At 33.1% G+C, this 22472-nt stretch overlaps 1 protein-coding gene across 2 annotated transcripts in view; it reads right to left on the minus strand.

Moving 5' to 3' along the window:
* Positions 1-2838: 2838 nt before the first annotated feature.
* Positions 2839-22472, minus strand: part of Plaa (phospholipase A2 activating protein) — a 33067-nt gene continuing 13433 nt past the window's right edge. The window contains exons 5-14 of one of the 2 annotated variants that reach the window (XM_005334190.5): positions 22149-22316; positions 21575-21710; positions 19370-19539; positions 18121-18278; positions 17199-17418; positions 13722-13790; positions 10480-10551; positions 7095-7196; positions 5286-5450; positions 2839-3580 (exon numbers count right to left, since the gene is read on the minus strand). In XM_005334190.5, the coding sequence (XP_005334247.1) occupies positions 3015-3580; positions 5286-5450; positions 7095-7196; positions 10480-10551; positions 13722-13790; positions 17199-17418; positions 18121-18278; positions 19370-19539; positions 21575-21710; positions 22149-22316 (1826 nt within the window). In that variant the 3' untranslated portion in view covers positions 2839-3014. The remainder of the gene's footprint in view (positions 3581-5285; positions 5451-7094; positions 7197-10479; positions 10552-13721; positions 13791-17198; positions 17419-18120; positions 18279-19369; positions 19540-21574; positions 21711-22148; positions 22317-22472) is intronic. The other variant, XM_078047726.1, reaches the window with a different exon arrangement.

Here is a 22472-nt window from a genome sequence, read left to right on the forward strand (position 1 = left end):
GTAGTAAACTACTCTCATGATGCTGGATTGGGGCAATAAATTGCAGCTCACAGTCAACTACACAATCATGAGAGTGAGCACACAATACTCTACAGTTCACTGGGGTTGCTAAGCTATGATATTCAGCAGGTTTGGTGTATTAAGTGTGTTTCTGATTAACATTTTCTAATCTCAAGTGGATAATTTCTCTCAAGACCTCTAGGAATGACAATACATCACAAATAGTCCTCTATTCATTTTATCATTTCCTTACAGAATAATCATAATGTACATAATGGTATTACTAAGGAACCTATCTCCAACTCATCCCCAGAACTATCTTTGAAATATTTTCAGATATGCGTCTTTTATCACTTAGGAAGATTATGAAATATATAACATTTAATCACATTGCTATTTGGTCATATATTGATTGCTATATCAAACTCAGCTAGTCATAAGAAAACCACAACACAAACATGTATCTAAAAAGTGAATAATTATGAAATGGAGATCATAATTATGTCTTTTGCAGGCAATGGGATTTCTTTTCTATTTTTTTGCTGGGGGGAGGTATTGGGGATTGAACTCGGGGGCGCTTAACCACTCACTAGTTTTATTTTGCATTTTACTTGGAGACAGGGTCTCACTGAGTTGCTTGCAGCCTAAGTGGCTGGGGCCGGCTTTGAACTCACATGTTCCTGCCTCAGCTGCTGGGGTTACAGGCATATGCCCCCACACCCAGTTGCAATGGACTTTCAAATGCAAAAAAAAAATCTGAAGTATACTACTTGTTAAGAGTTATTCCACTGGAGGTAATTTGGCCATGGGTATCAGTCTTAAATACATTCATTAAATTGATTCATCAATTACAATTACAAAACATTCCTCGTGAAATTTGTCATAGCACTGCTTGATAGCAAAGAATTATAAACAGTGTCAGATAGTAGGTCATGGGTATATTCATATAATGAAATATTACATTTATTAATAGGTGGAGATCTGTACTATACGTTAAGTTTAAAAATCAGATCGAACAGTTTGCATGATACAAAAATGACACATATTTACATACATATCAACATGCCATAAGATATTAAGAATGGTTCTCTCTAGACAATAAGATTATAGGCAATTTTTATTTGGAGGGGTGAGGTGAATGTGTATTTTACTCAATGAATGTTTATTACTTTTATATTTAGAAATAAAAACATTAGGAGAATCACAGAAAAGTTTAAAGAAACGTAAAACCGTTAAAGAATAATTAAACCACTATTTAACACATTCTTCAATTATATTTTTCCTTTTGCTAAACTATATAAACATGAAATAAGATAATAAAAATGTTATAAGAATATTTCACCATAGTAAAAGGCAAACAGTGTTTACAGTTTGCCACCCCTAAACTATGTAGAGTGGACTCATATTGTTAAATAAGACTATGCCCAATTATTCAAGGGTACCTAGTTTTTCAAAATATTGCAGCCAAATTGTACCTATAATTACATGGTAGACTTGACATATTAGGAGGGCAGTGTATTGTAATGGAACCAGTCTGATCCAGGTTAAATTCTTAGTTTTGTCATTTAAGTTTGATGTAACAATTTAAATCCTGATTCAACAAAAAATAAAGCATAGGCATCTGAGCTAGCAAACAATATTTAAAGTCCAGGTGCACACCAAGAAGGTACGATTTAATACTTATCAAGGTACATATCCCCTCTATTTACATTTTTCTGATTTCCTTTTGATATCCAGAAGTTTTTCCTTGATTAATCTAAACAATCAGAAACTTTTCTTCCCCTGCTAGGAAAAAAGGTCCTTTTCAGAGTTCAATTTGGCTAGGAAACCCCATAGTAATACCACAAATGCTAAGAATGTTGCTCATGATTTTAGGCCAAGTCCTTTTGGTGAAAACATTTCTCCCACATAAAAAATAAAAATTTGCTTAAGAAATTAGATTGTCTTAGACACAACCAATCATCTAAAATTAATGGATGGTTCTTTGTTTAAGTTGCTAAGATGTTCTTTGACCACCTTCTCTGAGAAATTATAGTACTTTTAATAGTTAACTCACTCTTGGGTTTGCTTTCTTTTCTCCTATCATGATTCATTCTATTATCTTTAGACTTGCAACAGAGATAATACCGTCCCTCACTTAAAGCTGGTTCGAGAAGTAAATGTCAAAGTGTGTAGTATACTGCGTGGGTCATATTGGAGGATCCAAGACATTAATTTCACACAACAGCCTTTGGACTTTCAAATAACATAGATATGATACAGGTTTGCTTACACATAAAATTGTAATAAAATTGAACATGTTTTAAATAATGGAAATAACTGAAAGTAAACAAATATCATTGCTGGAATGAAAATGAAGCTATCTCAAACATGGAAGGGGAAAAGAAACTAGATATAACCTATATGCAACTTATAGCCTCTCGTCTAAATTGATATATGATCTAACTTATCTTATCAATTTGATTTTTCATCTAAAAATTAGCTAGAAAACAAATATACTTTCTATTTATAAATGACTTAAATCAAGAAATTATCTTTTCAATGTATAACAATATTTAAAAATTTATAGTAAATGTTAAAACAAAACCTTGAAATATGTCAGTGATGTTCATAGAACCCAACAATGAAAGTAATCGAAGAAGTTAAAATAAAAGATAACCACCAACAACTAACAGTTTAGTAAAAACAGATTATATAAATAAAAGCCCTTGTATTCTTCTGAATGGCTAAGGTATGGAGAAAATGACATGTGATGGTGCTGTTGTTGATTACAGTTTTTTCTTAATTTGTTTCTATATTCTTGAAAATTTATCCACATTACACAGAAAAATCTCACAATTCATCAGTGCAAAAATTTTATTTCTCCTTTGTTTCCCCTCCTTGCCAGTTTACAAGATCTGAACTTTAACTTAATCCACAGTATTTTTTTTAATAATTTTTAATCAGTCATGAAAAATGTGAGGAAAAAAAAAAAACACTAATCAATTTAAAATCTCAACCCCCATTCCCCAATACTACAGCAAATTTAGGATAAGCCTACAGCATTCACTTACTTTAGCTGGTTCTGATACCGAGGCATACTTTTTTATTTGAGTATCAACACCTAAAGACTTGGCTAATTGTACAGCATTTGAATCATCACTGATAAGTGTCCCAAGAGCCACAAGAAGTCTAAAAGTGGCTTCTAGGTCTTGAACAACTTCCAAGATTGTGCTAATTACTGACAAGCATTGAGCTTTCCCTTCAATGTTATGGTCTTTATGAAAACAAACAGAATAGTTCAAGGTCAATGTAGCCAGAGCAATGTGAATGTTCTTATTGCTCCCTGTTTTCAGTTCTACTGCATGGGACATCAGTGATTCCCTCTGGGACATCATGAGCTTTTGTCCTGCCTGGCCAACAAAGCAATTGCAAAAAGTCCTGAGAGCAAGAAGCTGGTTTGCTGGCTTTCCTTTAGGGTTCAGTAGATTGATAAGATGACTGCTGAACTGAGCCCCTTCCTTTTCATTGCAGAAGTTTTCATTCACACTGGGATGTTTAATTGACAAGCGAAGAATGTCAAGTGCAGGGAAGACAATATCTATTAAAAAGAAAATTTCATTAATGTTTATGAAAATCTAGAAAATTCCTTTGAGTATTAACAAAAAAAAAAATTGTTTTTCATTGTGGTACTGGGCATTGAACCCAGGGACACACTATCACTGAGCTACAATTCCCAGCCTTTCTTATTTTGAGACAAGGTCTTGGTAGGTTGCCAAGGATGGCCTCTAACTTGAAATTCTTCTGCCTGAGACTCCCAAGCATCTGGGATTACACACATGTACCATCTCACCTAGCTCCTATTAAGCTTTCTTAAAGGATTATTTCTTTCTGCTACAAAATTAAGATATGCTCACCTTAGAAAATGTTAAAAAAAAAAATCACGTGCTTGCTCCACAAAACACATATTTTTGGAAAATACATTAGTTGGTTTTTCATATTTACTGAATTTATTGCTATAAATCCAGATATGCTATAAAATAAGGTAACTTAGCATGACACACAGTAGTCAATAATGAACTGAATTAATGTAATGGGGATTTTGTTTATAAAATTCCTATAACAATACTAATGGGTTGAACAGGGAAAGTTTTTTAGAGAACAATTCAACCAACAAATGCCATAAGAATACTCATAGATTGGTGGGAGCTTTGTAATCAAGGGACTGGATAGATACATCTGAATTCATGCAATAATCTTGGCATTATTCCAAGTGAGAAAACCTGATATTTCTGATATCACAATATAAAAGTAGTATGCAGCATCATTTACAAAGGATCTTTAAAAAGATAAAGGATCTTCAAAAATAAATAATAAGCCAATGAAAATAAAATCTAATAATGCCACTAGAAAAAAAAATACAGTGGAACACAGTGAGCAATCAGTCAAATCTACCAAGTGGGACATTTTGTAGAACAAAATGACCTTTTATCCAATAAATCAATGACATGAAAAAAATGAGGGAGAGGACACTTTTGCAATTAAGATGTAAATTGGCATAATAGAGAGATCAAATATCATATAGCAAGTGTTTATAGCCTAAGATTAAAAATCACAAAAAATTTCTTGGATCACCTGCAGGGGATGCACAAATGCTGAAATGGTATACAAACTGTTGTATATACAAGAATCATTATATGACAGATCTGACAGATTGAGGTGTTTTTTTTATTTTTCCCCCGTACTGGGGATTACACTCAGAGACACTTAACCACTGAACCAAACCTCCAACCTTTTAAAATGTTTTATTTAGTGACAAGGCCTCACTGAATTTCTTAAGGCCTAGCTAAGTTGCTGAGGTTGGCTTTGAACTTGCAGTTCTCTTGCCCCCCCAGAGCTATTGAGATTACATGTATGCACCACCATGCCTGGATACAGATCGAGAATAGTTAATCTGAAATGCAGAGTCTGAAATGCCAGGTTTTCAAAATGTATTTTGGATTTTGAATTTTCAGATTAAGGATGCTCAACTGGTAAAGTCTGTAAATATTTCAAAATCTGAAAAACTCCCAAATACAAAGCTTTAAACATTTCAGATAAGGTATACTCAGCTTGTACCTTCAGATTCTCATAAGGCATGTAATCAAAACAAGATTATGAATTACAATGATATAGTGAATCCTTTTTGTGAAGTTTTCACAATTTGGATTCAAACTTTCAGGTTAATTTTTATTTAATCTTGAAACACCAGTTGTAGGGATTGAAATAAAAGCTTTCTAGTTATATGTGGAAGAGTGCTTATTTACCTTCAGGCCAGTTAATAGCTTTCCACAAAATCTGAAGTTGCTGGGCTGTGGGTTTCTCTGAAGAACTATTACATATTAGAGACAATATCTTTTCAAGAAGTACCAAATCATCCTCAGTTAACTTTTTCTCTTCAGGTGCAGTTCCATTAAGCTCCTTCAGTTTACCTAAAACCCAAAGAGAAATCTTCAGAATCCTCTTAACTACAGTTAGCCAGATAATCATAAAAAGCATTTTTTTTTCCTTCAGTAAGAACATTCTACTGTATGACATTAAGACTTTTCTCAGCAATTGGCCTAGACCATGAAATAAAAATAAGGGTTGTGAGTATTTCTTGGCTAACTACTATATGATTGGAAAAAAAAAAAAAAAAAGATAACTGTGATCATTTTAATTTTACCCTGTGACGCTTTCTTTTTTTAATAGAAAATGATATATTTTAATTAGTTATGAAGTATACTATATTTGTAACCATTTTGAATGATTTTCAAAGCAACATCATGTTACTTACACCCAAGTAAAAGTCAAACTCCTACTTCCCCAATGAGAAAATTTATAACAAATTTTTGGTCAAATTATGCCAACTTCTATGACTCAATGAAACAGTAAGCATTAACTGACTTAAAGTATACTGAGTTCAATATGCATATTTGACATACAATATTTTTAAAACTTAATATTACTTTGACTTTCGTGTTTATAATTTCCTTCAGAGATATCACATGTATCTTTAATATCTATGTCTTTATTATCACAAAAACTTTGAGTCATCTAATACCATTTCTTCAAAAATTCTTACTCTGATAATAAAAAGTTCAAATTTCCATCACAGAGATTAAAGAACATAAACAAATTTTTATCAATCATAAATAGCATTGGACCTATTTCATTACTCTTTGGTATTAAAATTTTAACACTAATATTCTATTTAAAACAAAATTTATGTAAAGAATACAAAAGACAAGAAATCCCCTATTTGTACAAAAATATATGTACAAAAGTGTGCATATATATTTTTCTTCAAAAAAATTAAGAAAATTGCTATCAATATCAGTGATTTTTACAAAGGTAATATGAAGGATAATAGCAACCAAAACACACACACAAAAACCCTGCCTTATATTTAGGTACAAATGTTATATTATCTCAATAAATTCTCACCATAATCTTTGTGGTAGAGATAGTAATTCTCTTAGTCTGAAACAACACTGTTAATTTGTTTTGAGGGGAAAAAAAAGTGAAAGCAATCAAAATCATTAGAGCAGTTTCATTTTTAGTGGACAATTAAAAATGACCATTTATTATTTTTATGAGCCACTAATTTTTTAAAAATAATATCTTTGTGGGATATGGCTCAAGCGGTAGCACACTCGCCTGGCATGCGTGTGGCCCAGGTTCGATTCTTAGCACCACATACAAAGATGTTGTGTCCGCTGGAAACTAAAAAATAAATATTAAAAAAATTCTCTCTCTTTAAAAAATAAGATCTTTGTTTTTCAAATGCTTTACTCATTCACTTTCTTATTTCTGACAACATGAAATGACTGTAAGGTGGAACTTATATTTCCCTCCTATAGTTTATTTTCATTGAAGTCATAATAAAATATTTATCCTTTATTTGGTAAGGTATCTTACAAAGTATTAAGGGTCCATTACCAAATTTTACATTTGTAGTAAATGTAGCCATATAATACCACAATAGAAGCCTCTATTCATACAAGTACCCAATTTCTCACATTTTAGAAAAACAGCTTTCACAGTGTTTCCAACAGTATGTGGATTGTGAAAAAAATTAATTAAAAAAGGCTTACCTAATATTTGTGTAGGGTTTGCTTGGTCAAAAGTGACAGCTTCTTTTTTAGGGAAGTAAATATTCACTGTTTTAGATGCAGCTGATCTGTAGGCACTATTCCCTATTTACAAAATAAATAATCATGACAATCACAAGGAATGATCAAAAATGAGATTTTCCTAAGTTTGTTTTCACAAGTACTGAGATATATAATTACTAGTGCATGTAATAAAAACATGTAACTTAAAAAAAAATGCCTATCCAGAAGAAAAATTTGTTGATATAAAAATTTTGGCTTTGGAAAATGGAAGCTTACATGTAGAAGAAGGCCTTTAGTTTTTATATTTTCTACTTTCTGTTTTATGGATTTAATTAAAATTGTGTATTTTTAAACGATCAAAAAATGCAAAACATAGGCTGGAGTTGGAGTTCGTGGTAGAGTGCTTGCCTAGCACACGTGAGACACTGGGTTTGATCCTCCTAAGCACCACATAAAATAAATAAGTAAAGGTATTGTATCTATCTAAATGCAAAACAATTATGAAACTTTCCACTCGATCTTCTTTAACATAATGATCTCTCCTTTCTCTTATCTTTTACTGTTTACTCCAAATGATAGTCATTGTCATTTTCTCTAATCACTTTCTATATCTTCTTTATAAATTCCCAAGTAGCAAATTCCTGTATTCTTTTAAAGATATTTATTTCATTAAGTCTCTATTACAGTAACCAAAATTCAGTATCTGGTGATAAAGGCTGGCACCAGATGAAAATTCAGTAAATTGAATGGAATAGAATTATTTCAATGAAAGTATAATTTAAATCTAATTTATTTTATTTACTTACATTTTTTCCTATACTGAGATTTTTTTGAGAAAACAAAAAAATGACACGAGAGCAATCAAAGTCAATAGAGCACTTTCATTGTTAGTGGACAATTAAAAATGACCATTTATTATTTCTATGAGCCACTAATTGAAAAAAAAAGATTTTTAATTTTTGAATTAAAAAAAAAACAGAACCCAGGGGCATTCTATTTCTGAGATATAGCCCCAGCCCTTTATTTATTTTTGAGATAGGGTCTCAGTAAGATACCCAGACAACCTCAAATTTAGGATTCTCCTGCCTCAGCCTCATGAGTAATTGGGATTACAGGTGTGTGCTACCTCATTTGGTTTTAATTTATCTTACTTAATGTTTTAACTCTTTATTTATACTCCATTTTTGTTCTAATGTAAAACTAAGGTATTTTGCAAAAATTATGACAGATTTAATATTCTGATTATATAAAGGATAGAAAGGAGTAAAGGCAAATAAAAATACACCAAGTAATAAGTGTACAAAATGAATTCTATTTGTTAAGTATAAAACATTCATTGACATGATCAAAGATGGACCATAAAGACACTACCTGCACTCCTGGTTGTTACAGTCTACAAGCTGTGATAAGGACAGTACAAATAAATATCCAAATAATTAAGTACAATAAAATTATCTGAAGGAAAAATATAGAATTTAAAGAGAGCATGATAGAATGGTGATATGGCAAAGGACACATATAGGTGTGTGTAAGAGGGTGTTAAACAATCAATAACATAACAAAGCAAAGGGTTTAAGTATCCCCAAACAAAACTGTGTTCAAAGTTCCTGAAGTAGAAAGCAGCATACCATGCTCAAGAAAGTGATGGTCAGTGTAGCTGGGGGGAAGAAAGGCACAGAGGAATATAAAGGCAGCAGAAAATATTCAAAGGGGAAGCCACTTAAGAGTTTTTTTAATCAAGAAAGGACAATCAACAGAGTGAACTGTAAAAAGATCACTGGCTGCAGTATGGACCCCAGACCAGTTTGGAGGCATTTCATTAATCTAGGTGACAGGTTGGACTCAGGTCTAGTTTAGATACAAACTATTAAAAACTAACATCTGGAAAACGGGAAGGAACGTTGTTAATTTAAGCCTGTTTTTTATTACAACACATAATTTAGCAATTGTCAAACACATTCTACAAAAATCTGCTTATATAAATTCTAGGAGGTAGATATTATCTCAACTTTGCAAATGAGAAAAGCAGAGGCACAGATACATCAAATAGTTTTTTCATGGTAAAACAGACAAAAAGAAGCAGATTTGAATCTAAGCATTCTCATTCAGGAATCCATAATTTTAATTATGTTATGCTTTAATACTGCCAACCAATGTTACTTCTAAAATTAAAAATCAGCTTATAAAATCATATGCCAAGCTATTCTTAAGTAGAGTGATGACCTTATGGGAACTTCTTTTATGCTGCTTGTATAGTATGTGCTATTCAAATTATCATATACATATGCATATAAATATGGATATATATTCACATACATATCTATTATCACACAAAACATAAAATAGTAAATACATGGTAGTAATAGCAATTACATGCCCAGAGATCTGTCAACCTTGATAGAGAAGAATCACAGACACAGCTTTACATTTTACAGAAATACAGAAAACAGAAAAACATGCCTGCATATATTTAGTGATGAGTTGTATCACACTCTAGGCTAGATACTTAGGATAAAAAGACATTAGTTGCTAAGAAGAAGGTCAAATATCTCATGCCTAAATTGTTAAAACAAATTTTTTTTTTTTTTAGTCTTCTTAAAGAAAACAATGGATAAGCCAGGTGTGGCATGCCTATAATCCAGCAGCTTGGGAGGCTAAGGCAGGAGGATTACAAGTTCAAAGTCAGCCTCAGCAACTTAGTGGAGACCCCGTCTCAAAAAAAAAAAAAAAGAACTGGGGATATGGTTCAGTGGTAAATGCTCCTGGGTTCATTCTCAGATACAGGGGAAAAAAAACAAACAAACAAACAATAGATAACAATAAAGTGAATAATACTCTCAGCATATTAAGGAAGAATGAAGGAACAGAGATTAGAATAATTCTCAGATACAGGGGAAAAAAACAAACAAACAATGGATAACAATAAAGTGAGTAATACTCTCAGCATATTAAGGAAACATGAAGGAACAGAGATTGGAATAAATATAGATTCTTCTAAGGGTAATGAGAAACCCAACTTACTACACTAGTTTTCAATTCTGGCTGCATATTAAAATCAAATTGGAAGTTTATAAAACTAACTTTGTCAAGGTCCTAATCTAGAGCAATATTAAACCACTGAGCATCTCTGGGGATGAGCTTGAGCTTATTCTTTTTAAGCTTCTCAGATGACTCTAGTGTGTAGTAAAAGATAATTTTAACAAAATTCTAAAAGCCAAGCCAAGAAAATTATTTACTATGAAAATATTTCTCAATCAAGAAAACGATACAAATTTTCTTACTTTTTCATTAAAAGTTCCAATGAATTCTAAAAATTAAGAGAGAAAGAGAAAAAAAGAGAGAGAGAAATATTAAGAGTATATACCTGTAAATGGATCAACTCCAGTCATGTTAGTAGTGCCCATACTTGCAGAACCTGGCACATAACGACCAGCACCTGCAATGTAATAATACTTCTGGTAAGCAAAGTAACTACAAACTATAAAGTCCATACTATTCCTTCTTTACATAACTTATTTTTAGTATTAGACATACTTCCAGAATAGCACCTTTATATATATAATAAATGTGCTATAAAATTTAATTCAGAAAATAGAGTGGTGCATTGCATATAATAAGTGCCCAATAAATGTTAGGTAAAAAAGTAATTTTCAAGTGACAAAATAAACACTGGATGCCTTATACATTATAATTATAGAAATTCAGGAAGTTATAAAAACAAGTGGATTAAAGAGAAAGCTTTCCAAAATGAAATGTGAACCCTATACTAAAAAAGAAAAGAATTAGGCTACCTGCGAGCACATAAGACAATTGGAAGAGTCTTAGATAATAGTTAGGGGTGCTATGACAACAGCCCAGTTACATTTGAGACCATACTTGTGGCTGTCTTATTGAAGGAAGAAAGGAAGGTAGGGAGGAAGGAGAGAGGGAGAGAGGGAAAGAGCAGAATTAGCAAGAGTTGGAGATGTTCAGAGGACTGGATTAGCCTTTGAGTGAAGGAGGAAGATGAGCTCATGTTCCCGCCTGAGTTTGTATATAGTGTAGGAGTTGCTATAATCAGTGTTTCACACAGAAAACATAAAAAAACTATAACAAAAAATAAAATCAAAAAACCTTTAAACAAAAGCCAAGTGTGGAGGCACATGCGTATATCTGCAGGAGTATGAGGCAAGAGGATCACAAAATCAATGCCAGTCTCGGCAATTTTATGAGCCACTGTCTCAAAATTAAAAAAAAAAAAAAAAAAATTTAAAAAGGTTGGAGATGTAGCTCAGTGGTAGAGTGCTCACCTAGCACATGAGGCCCTGGGCTCATTCTCCATACTGCCAAAAATAATAACAACAACAATGAAACCACAGATAAGTAGATTTGTTGAGCATTAATTATGTCAGCCAGCATGGTAAGCATCTTATATGCACATTCATTCAAATATTAACTAAACACCATTATAATTCACAATATTTTAGGCTGAATAACTTGCCCAAGGCATTAAGCTATTAAAAGGCAGACTATAGTCCTACACTTTTCTAAATGTGTTTTCTGATAACCTGAATCAGTTACCTATTTAATAGGCAGATTCCCAGTCTACCCATAACATAGTACTCTAAATTGGTGCCCCTCTAGAAACAAATAGGGAACTTATAGAGATACATTAGAGCAAACCAGAACTAAGACCATTTAATCAGAATCCTTGGATTGAGGATTAAAGTATAAGCATTTTTAATCTCCCCACTAATTGAGGGAATCAAAATCTCTGGGGGTACAACATTGGGATTAAGTTTCTTAGATCATTCTAATAGATATAAGAAATGTGAGTAGTGCATAAATTAATAAGAAAAGAAAAGTGAATTAGGGTTGATTTAAGGTGTAAGCCAAATGGGGAAATCTGGGGCCTCAATGCTATTTGGTAAAGTTGGGGGTGCAACATCAACAATAATAATATAGCTAATATATATTGATTCCTTATGTGTATTTCAAGCATTTTGTTTAAAGAGAGAAAATTTTAATTTTTTTTTTTTTTTTTTTTTAGTTTTTGGCAGATACAACATCTTTGTATGTGGTGTTGAGGATCGAACCCGGGCCGCATGCATGCCAGGCAAGCACGCTACCGCTTGAGCCACATCCCCAGCCCTGTATTTCAAGTATTTTGCTAAACACTTTATAAGTATTATGCCATTTAATTTTCATATCTCAATATGGTAGGTGTTCTTATCTATTTTTTTATATAAGTGTAGTTCAGTGATCGTAAAAACAATTCTCTTAGACATTTAGTATGTTATCTGCATATCTATACAATTACTGCATTTTCTGTTACTGACACTGTGCAACAGTGAGACATGCTCTGATTATGATGAATGGTTCCAGGAGTTCTCTTGATATTGTTGGTAACAGAAAAAAGCAACCAGTGACATTTTTGAAACTCTGTTGGAATAATTTTCAAGGCACCAGAACTGCTGATAAAGTCATCAATTATCCACTCTTCAGGTCTTTTGAAATTACTTTATGTCATCAAAGACTTCCTTAATAGTCAAGGTACTGCCACATCATTTGGCTTGATAGTTGGTTATTTTAGTACACTGGCTATCAATGCATAGGGTATAACTACTTTTGTCTGGGCCACCAGTTCATCCACAAGAAAAAGGAAGCTCACTGAGAGCAATTCATAATTTCACAACACTGACCTAAGGTTGTGTGTTGGCCCAATCTATGGCTGAGCAGATCGTAGGGTGGTCATTTTTATAGCCCACAGTACTAAGACTGTAAGGCCAGTGGATTCCATAAAGGCTATGAATCTCTTCTCAAATTTGGTACATTGTCCAAGAACTCTGCCTGAAGATCCAACAACAGCATCACAAAAGATATCAAGAGCCATTCTGAAATACAGACTTCTTCAGCTGCATTAAAGTCCAACTCTGGGGATTTTTTTCCAGTAGAATTGACACTGAGGCTTGAATACCTCAGTAATTCACTCTCATGAGATACAAAGACACTTCAAGGGCTTCAGGAAGGCCATTAATAATTTAGATTAGGAAGACTAATCCTGGGCAGTCAGGTGAAATGTCTCCTCCCACGCTAAGTCAAAATATGACTGGGCTGACTTCTTGATTGCATTGCTCCATCCAATATCAGGACTCACACAGCTCCTTCTCTGCTTGTAACTGGTAGCATCTCACCAATGATGGCGCTCATGCTTGGTTGATGGGCTCCCCTATTATCTAATTTCACAGATAAAAAAAATAGGCTGAGATAGGTTAAGTAACTTGCCAACTCCTCATAGCAAGTAAGTGGTAGAGCCAGATTTTCAACCAAGGTCTGTCTATCTCTAAAACTTATATTCTTGTACTATTCTACTCTCCTGGCAGGAAGAACCATGGGAGAAAATGATGGGTTCTAAAAATAGGCTATTCAAGAATCATAAGGAGATCTACAAAATTATTCCAGGAAAAAGCAAAAATTAGAAATTAAAGAAAAGGAGATCCATAAAAATTGAAAATATAGTTAAGGGAAATTATCAGTTACTAGATAATACCTCTAAAATGTAAAACCACATAACGCAAAATGCTTTATCAATGTGGTAAAGAAGAATATGTTAAAACTGCATCCCACCTGTAAAAGGATCTGCTGTTGGCATAGTGTTGGATGATCCTGAAGAGCCTGGAACATACCGACCACCACCTGTGTGTACAAAATAAAGGAAAAGCTGACGTATACCAAAATTCTGAATTTCATAAACAGTATAATACTTACATTAGAAAAACCCAAACTTGTAGAAAAGCTGAAGAGCAAAGCTGTCACATGAATACAATAGAGCATTATGGCTGGGGAGAAATTAAGATTTTAGCGATTCTCTTAAGTTTTGTTTTCTTAAACTTTAATGCTTTTTTTTTAAATCTTGGTCCCAACATGTAAATATTAAAATAACTGGTATTCTAAAATAAAAGGAATTGCAGGTGATCTCTGACCTAAATAATATACACATATAGTAAGTTCCTATACAAATTCACTAGAATTCCTGCTGTTGCTGTTGCTATCAAAACCACAGGCATTGAATGTTAATATTTTAGAGAAGCTCTGGTTCATTAATTCAGGTGTCAAACAGTAGATTCAGTTCCAGGGATCCAGCAGGGATCAAAAATTGCTTGTATCCATTGAAGCTTATAACTAACTAGTGGTGGAAAGAATTACAAAGGGTAAGAATGCTACCAAAAAAATATTTCCATTTATACATTTACAAGCATACAATATATGAGAATACATGTTGTGTTAGTAGCTCTAGGGAAATAATCAGGTTGTCCACAAAAAGATATGTAAGAATGTTTATAACATCTGGGAAGAGCAAAATAAGCCAAAGAGTTGCTAGGTTTCCAGGCACAACCAACTGCCTTGATACCTGCCCTCATCCCACAAGATGGCTTAACCAGCATTGCAGGGAGAGTTTATTATTTTGAGAGTTCATTCTTTTGACCTGAGGCTGAACTTTCAACAAGAGAAATATCCAGGCACTAAGCATCTAATTTTCTTTTTCTTTTTGTGTTAACTTCATATATTTGGAGGGCTAAATCATTTTTAGTTCAGTAGTAAATTACTTTGTGAATTCTGTTTAAGTCAACATGCAGGTGAGATTAGTTTTATTTTTATAAATGGGCAATCTACATTGGGTTCGGAGAAGAGAGAAAATTTGGAAACATGGAGTACCCAAAAGAGAAGAACTATGTAAGAATTTGAGACAGAAAGAGGCTATGGGTTTTTGTAGATCAAGGGAATCACTACCATGTGAAAAATTAAGTCAGTAAGACAATGGGGAGCTAGGGATATAGCTTAATAGCAGAGTACCTGCCTTAGCATATTGAAGGCCTTGGTTTTAATCCTCAGCATCTCAGTATCTCCCCTTCTCTCTCACACACACGAAGAAACGACAATAAAAAAAATTAACAATAAACTAACTATTTCAAATTTTTATTTAGAGTAGGCCTTAAACAAAGATGTGGCATTCTGTTTCCTCAGATTCCTGGATCTAGAACTCAGGGTAATACTACTGGGATCATAATCTACTTTCTGGGAGCCAAAATTCAGACTAATACTAGTTTTACTAATTATTAGTATTTACTAATTATCAGTAGTAATTACTAGTATTAGTAAGCTAATTCTAATTAACTTAATTAGTATTAGTAGTAATCTTTTAAAAATCAAAAAGATTAGCATTTAATGCCCATCGTCCTGATAGCAACAGTAAAAACAGGAATTTTAGTGAATTTATATAGGAATGGGATAGGAATTGATTGTATGTGTATATTATTTAGGTCAGAGATCACCTGCAATTCTTTTTATATTAGATTAAAGTGATTTTAATATTTATGTGCTGGGACCAAGACAGAAAACCATTAAAGTTAAGAAAATAGAACTTAGAGAAAAAAAAAATTACTGGAATTTTAGTTTCAGGCTAATACTACTTTACAGACTGGCATGCTCTCCTAACCCCATTTATAACATTTCAGATACTACATAAAATGTTAAAAACTAACTTGAAATAAGCATGTGGAATGCAAATCACAATTCAGCCCTAGAGTTGATGTACAATTAACTAATTTACCTTCATGTGAAAATAATTTCTTTTGTGTGTTGTACTGGGGATTGAACCCAGTGAAAGGGGTGTTTTACCACCAAGCAACATCTCTAGACCTTTTTATTTTATTTTTTATTTTTTTAGTTACAGATAGAGACAGTACATTTATTTTATTTATTCATTTTATGTGGTGCTGAGGATCAAACCCCGTGCCTCACAAAGGAGAGGCAAGCGCTCTACCACTGAGCAATAACCCCAGCCCTAGACCTTTTTATTTATTTTGAGATGGGGTCTCACTAAGGTCTCAAGGTTGGCCTTGAACTTGGGATCCTCTTGCATCAGCCTCCTCAGCTGCTGCCACTATACCCCAGTGAAAACAATTTCATTTTACTAAATATTACTATAAAATGGAAACTAAGGTGCATGCCTAGAATCAGGCAGCAACTAAAAAGGCTTAAGCAGATAGATCACAAATTCCAGACCAGTCTTTGCAACTTAGCAAGGTCTCAAGCAACTCAGCAAGACCCTGTCTCAAAATAGAAAATAAAAAGGGCTGGGTATGTGGCTCCGTGGTTAAGTATCCCTGGGTTCAATCTCTGGTAACAACAACAACAAAAAAAAGGAAACTAGGGTCTAGGTGCATTGTTTAGCAATAGAGTACTTGCCTAGCATGTGGGAATCTCTAAATGTACCCCAGCAAAACGGGGGAACTATATAAAGGAACTTAGAAGTTTCTTTTTATTTCAAATGACTGAATCAAATTTTCTTAATTTATTTAGTTTACAGCTATATTTTTGAAAGACAATAATTATTTCTAAACACAGAATTGTATAATTCAAGGGTTAAAAATATATCAATCATAGATGTGAGGTAAAAATCCCTTGTAGATTTTTAAAAAGAATTTAAACAGCTAATCATAGTTTTAAACACATCAGAAAAAGTCAACCACGCTCAGTGGTATAGCATGTGCTTAGAAAATGCCCAAGGCATTTGGTTTAATCACCCTCAAAAAGGCCAAAGTCAAAAACTAACTCTGATTGTGATAGTTTGGATCTGGAATATCCTCCAAAGGTTCATGTTTAAAGCTTAGTCCCATAAAATCAGAGGGGGCTTTTGAGAAGTGATTAGATCTCAAAGACTCTAACCTCATCAATGCATTGACATAGTTCAACAGACTACTGGGAAGGTGGCGGAAATTGTAAGAGGTGGTACCAAGGGACTTTGTCTTTGAGGCATGCCCTTGGGGACTATTTCTGGTCCCTGACCCCTTTCTCTAGCTTATTCTCTGCTTCCTGTCTGCCATGGGGTAACAGCTTTGCTGTATCACACCTTCCCCACATCATGATGTCCTGTCTCACCACAGGACCTGAATCAATACAACCAATGACCATGGACTGAAATCTCTGAAACCCTGATCCTAAAAACAATCTTTCCTCCTCTAAGTTAAAATTTTAGGTATTTAATCACAGCAACAGAAAGCTAACACAGATGGATATGAGTTAATACAAACCCTAACTTACCTGTAAATGGATCTGAAAAACTGGTATTCCCAAGTCCCAACATTTGTCCTTTTGTGTTATCAATAATAAATTTAGCCACTTGATCTAAAAACATGGGATTCAAATCATTCTTCTGTAAGAAATTATATGCTGTTAGCCAGGGATCATCACTGGTATTGTATGGCAATTTATATGATGGTCCACCTTCATTGACATCAATTGAGAAAACATAATCAAATTCCTATAATGGGAACATTAAAAAAAAATTTCATACGTTAGTGATATATATAACACAGAGGTCAGTGTGTTCTTTATTTTAATAATTACAATGCCTAAACTTTCTCCAAAGTGCAATGCTAAAAGCTTCCTCTTTGGCAGATAAAGATTAACTGTAATTTTATGTGCTGTAAGATTAGTATTTCACAGGGGGTGGGGAGAAGGGAGATGGGAAATGGATTACAACATTAATTCTATTAGACAAAGGAAGAACCAAAGGAAGATTTCCAACTGGTTCATCTCAAGAGAAAAGTTATCAGCTGTTTGGTACCCTACTTACCAAAACCTGCTGGCATTATAAGCACTGCCCTGCAGGATCCCTCAAGTCTTGTCAAGTTAAATACAGCCAGGCATTAAGCAATAGATGTAGCATTAGATGAGAGGTGGAACAGAAGTCCCCAATCCAAAATTAGTGGGAAAAGTTATGTATGGGAATTCTAAAAGACAGATTATGGCTAACTTGCCTATCAAGTGCAGCTTCTTCTACATGGAAGACAAATTTAAAAAATCTATTTCAAGACAGGTAAAAAGATAATTTTCCCACAGTAATATAAGTTTTCAATGTCAAAGCACCAAAGAAAATTTATCAGCACAGGGAAAAAAATACCTATAATTTGTCTAATAGTCTAAGATAATGATATTTAGAAAGCACTTTAATTTAACATACTTTCCCTTCATATAAAACTTTTCCAGATGTTTGCTGAGTAGCACCAGAAGAGCCAACAACATCACCAATTTTTATCCACCTTCCTTCACTAACACTCCACTGATAGGCTTCAACTCTGTCCCCATCTCTGATTAGACGAGTTTGTCCTTCTCTAGTACCTTAAAACAAAAATTGTAAGAATCAAAAGTAGAATGGCAGAGTAAAATTTGAAAACATTTAGAAAGAAAAATTTTAATACTAAAATTTATACATGAGATTTAAAAGAGAATTTTATTTTAGTAGAAATTTTATTTTAGTAATAATTCTAGTAGAAAGTGACCAAAGGAAAATAATGGTTGAAAAGAAATTTTACGAAATAATATAAGGCTTAAAAAATGTGATTCTAAGCTGGGCATGGTGACACATGTCTATAATCCCTCTCAGCTACTGAGAAAGTCGAAGTAGGAAGATCATAAGTTTAATGCCAGCTTGGGCAACTTAGCAAGACACTGTCTCAAAATAAAATAAAATATAAAAGGCTGAGAACATAGTTCATTGGTAGTGTACTACTAGGATGTGAGAGACCTCTAGGCTTAAATCCCAATACCTATCACCAAAAGAAAAAAAAAAGATTCTGCTAGAGGGCTAGCAATTTTACCAACTATTGCCTTTTGTATCCTAAGTGCAAACCTTTACAAAATATAAAAAGGCAAATAACATCTACTATCATAAAAGTAGTTTTGACCTCATGAGCATCCTAATAAATTTCAGATCCCCAGGGTTCTATGAATCTAGTTTTGAGAAGTGATGATGTAATGGGTCAGGGATATATCCATAAGGTTTTACTTGAGATGACTTTTGTTCTTGGATTTCAAACTCAAATGATCCCTAACTTGTAGATATTGCTATATTTGAATTCACTTTTGTGTTTAGTCTTTATAACTCTTTCAGGGAATTCGATTAGCCAAAAAATATTACCTAAGTTTCTACTATTTTTGAGCTAAGTATTGAGATTTTTATTAAAAGGAAAAAATCCTGTTCATGGGAAGCATCACTCAAAGTCTATACTGTGAGATAGGTGCAAGAGCAACATAGTTTCTCATAGCAGTTACCTGTGGTAATAAAAATTCACAAAAAACAGAATCTGGCAATGAGAATAACAATGAAACACTAGCAAAACAACATTTTCTCCCTTCTTATCATTCTTAGTATTCCCAAAGGCAAATGTGGTGACATTTTAAACTGCTATTAGAAACACTGCAATATTTACCAGGTTCATTCAGATGTTCCCTCCCAGGAAGCTGTTCAGCATTAATGTCCCCTAAATCACCAGTTTTGGAATCAATGGTTGCCTGAGAAAGCTCTTTTTCAAAAGCCTTGATTTCCTCAGCACTTGCTATCCGATCCTCTGATTCTGTAAACACTCTAATAATACCATCACTATAAAAAAAACAAACACAATAATTTTAAAAATCATTGCCATAGTATATCAACATTCCACACCTGAATGATCCAAAGCAAAAATTCATTTGTGAATATAAGAAATGTTACCATGTATTTATTTATAGCACTATACTGACCCCAGAACATTACTCCATATTATAAATTACTGAAAATGGACACAGAAATACATATTTAATATAACTTTTAAATATTTACTTACCATCATAACAATCTAGAATTATGCAATTTACTTTTAAAGTCAATATTACATAGGTTTTTTTACTATAAAGAAGGATAGTGCACTGGTTTACTTTATACAAGGCTCAAAGACTCACCCTAATACTTATAAAATAAAAGATGTTCAATAGGGAAGCACGAGCTTTATTTACCTTACTAGTATCGAGCAGTAACCTCAATCAAAGAAAAACAATGGCCTTAAATTTAGACTGCAAAGCAGCCCTCAAACTTTATTCCCGAAAAAAAATCACTCCATTTCTATGGTTCCTCAATTCTAAATTTTGAAATAGGAGAGCCAAGTTAGCTACTTTCAATTGTATTCGTCCCACTCAATTCCACAGAATCTTCTATGTAAATCAATTTCCCTCTTTCAATTGTTTTTTCTTCAACTTCTAATATGCTTAGTGGAAAATAAAACTAAGCCAACAAACCAACCCTTGACTTGGCAAAAAAAAATAAAATAAAAAGTTCTATTTCACTAAACCTCTATCTCTTACAGCTATCACATTTTTCCCATTACCTTCAATGCCAGAGTAATCTGTAATCCTTTCTTTCATCCATCTCTCAACTCTTTATTTCCTCTTGCCATTTTTTCTATCATTTTCTACCAAAGTAGGACATCAAAAGAGTTACTAATAACAAATTTTAAACTAAATCCTAATGCTTTTCTAATTTTCAATTCCCTCACACCTCTAGCATTTTCTTTTTTCCACACCGATGATAATCTCCCTCCAAAATCTCTCTTTTGTCATCTCCCTCCATTTCATCATCTGGATTCCTTTGTACTATTTAACATACTGGCCCCTTCTATCCATAGTGTATTGCAAGATTCAGTTCCTAGTCTTCTCTTCTTCCTCTGTACATCTTCCCTCAGAAAAAGGTGATCAATAGTTTGTTTATAGAAGTTTTAGATAAATCTTTACCTTAGTTTCAGTTCTTATACTAGGCTCCAACTGTCCATGATCTACTGGCATGGGTGTAGCTGACCAATACTTAGAGGAAGTCTAAAGCCAAAGTTATAACTTTTGCACCAAATTAATTGTCCCACTTTCCCATTTTTATTGATGGGAATTGCCAACCACCAAAAGTTTAAAGTATTATCTTTTCCTTTCACTCTTATTCTCATAATTTTTGTCTGAATTATCTTATTTATTTCTTATCCAGTGCCATTGTAGGATCACTGATTTTTAACTTCATATCTTACTGCTGCAGTTAATTTCTAGTTTGCTTTCCTGTCACGTCACATCTAGTTAAATTTAAGATATATATTTAATGACACACAAGGTTCACTTTAATAATATCATTTCTTGCTTGAGCATTATAACACCTTAACCCTAAACTACCAATAGTTAAGCCCCATCATATCTACTATTTAATGTTCCTGCCTTAGTTTTTCATCCTTTTCCCTCATCTCCTCTGAATATCACATTCATTCCATAGAAACTTATATCTTTTGTTGGAAATTCTAATTTCCTTTCCTACTCATTATCCTTCAAAATTCAATTTGAATTTCTTCTTCAGAAAATTTTCCCACACCAATTTTTACATCCTCTAACTTCTTTTACATTCAATGTCTGGACGGTACAACTTTTAGTACAATACTTGTATATCATGTATCATTAGGGTAATATCATGTGTCATTAGTGTAATAGTTTTTATACCTACTTTGTTCAATTAATGGAAATGTGCAGTCTTCTCATTTCACTTGCTATTCCTATGGCTTACCTCTGTACACTCTAGTGCCTATCATAGGCCTAGATACATAAAATTTATTGACTGACTAGAATATAAATACCTCGCACCAACCACAATGTCACCATTGTCCAGCACACAGCAGCACCATATAGACTGAGCTGGAAGTCGGATTGTTTGAGCACATTCTCCTTGTTTCCAGATTCTCAGAGATCTGTCTTCTGCTGTTGTCACAAAATCTAAAATTAATGAAAATGGGAAAAAAAAAAACTTGTTTAGACATAAATAATAACCTTTATAGACAACATTTTTCTAGATGTACAGATCTTTTAAATCTCAATGTGCTTTAAAATTAGTTTTAAGTTTTATATTAGTCAATTATATACAACTTCAAAAATCACATTTTAATTCCTTCACATCTTATAACCTATACCATGTACCAATGAATTACAGAAAGTCATTCCTCAGATACTTGTGAACATTTTATAATACAACCACTAATCTGAATTAATATAAAGATGGCAATATAATTTTCTCCACTTGGGAAAACAGATACTTAGGAAATATTTAGTTAACAATAAGCTGATTTAAGTAAGCAGCCCTCCTGTCCTCAGCTCAAGAGTAGAATGAAATAACGCACAAAACAAAATTTCAATACGAGAATACACTACTCTTACCTTTACAATTAGGAAAGACAGATATGCTATAAATATAATTTGTATGTCCATAATATACTTCAAGACACTCGCCAGTGATTTGCCATCTTCTAATACTAGCATCATTTGCACAGGAAAGAAATTCTGTTTCACTCAAAATTGCCAAACCTCTTACACAGTCTTCATGCCCTGCATTAAAAAAAAAAAAAAAAAAAAAATATCCTTTGCTCAATGGCTCCATAGAGTTTACAAAAATTATAAAACATATTAGTAGTAAAAACTGATTTTTCAAGTTACAAAATTTTCCTTTTTTCTATAGAAAAGCCTGTTAATCAAAATTTGTAT

The sequence above is a fragment of the Ictidomys tridecemlineatus genome, chromosome 4 (assembly GCF_052094955.1).
Source record: "Ictidomys tridecemlineatus isolate mIctTri1 chromosome 4, mIctTri1.hap1, whole genome shotgun sequence".
NCBI lineage: Eukaryota > Metazoa > Chordata > Mammalia > Rodentia > Sciuridae > Ictidomys > Ictidomys tridecemlineatus.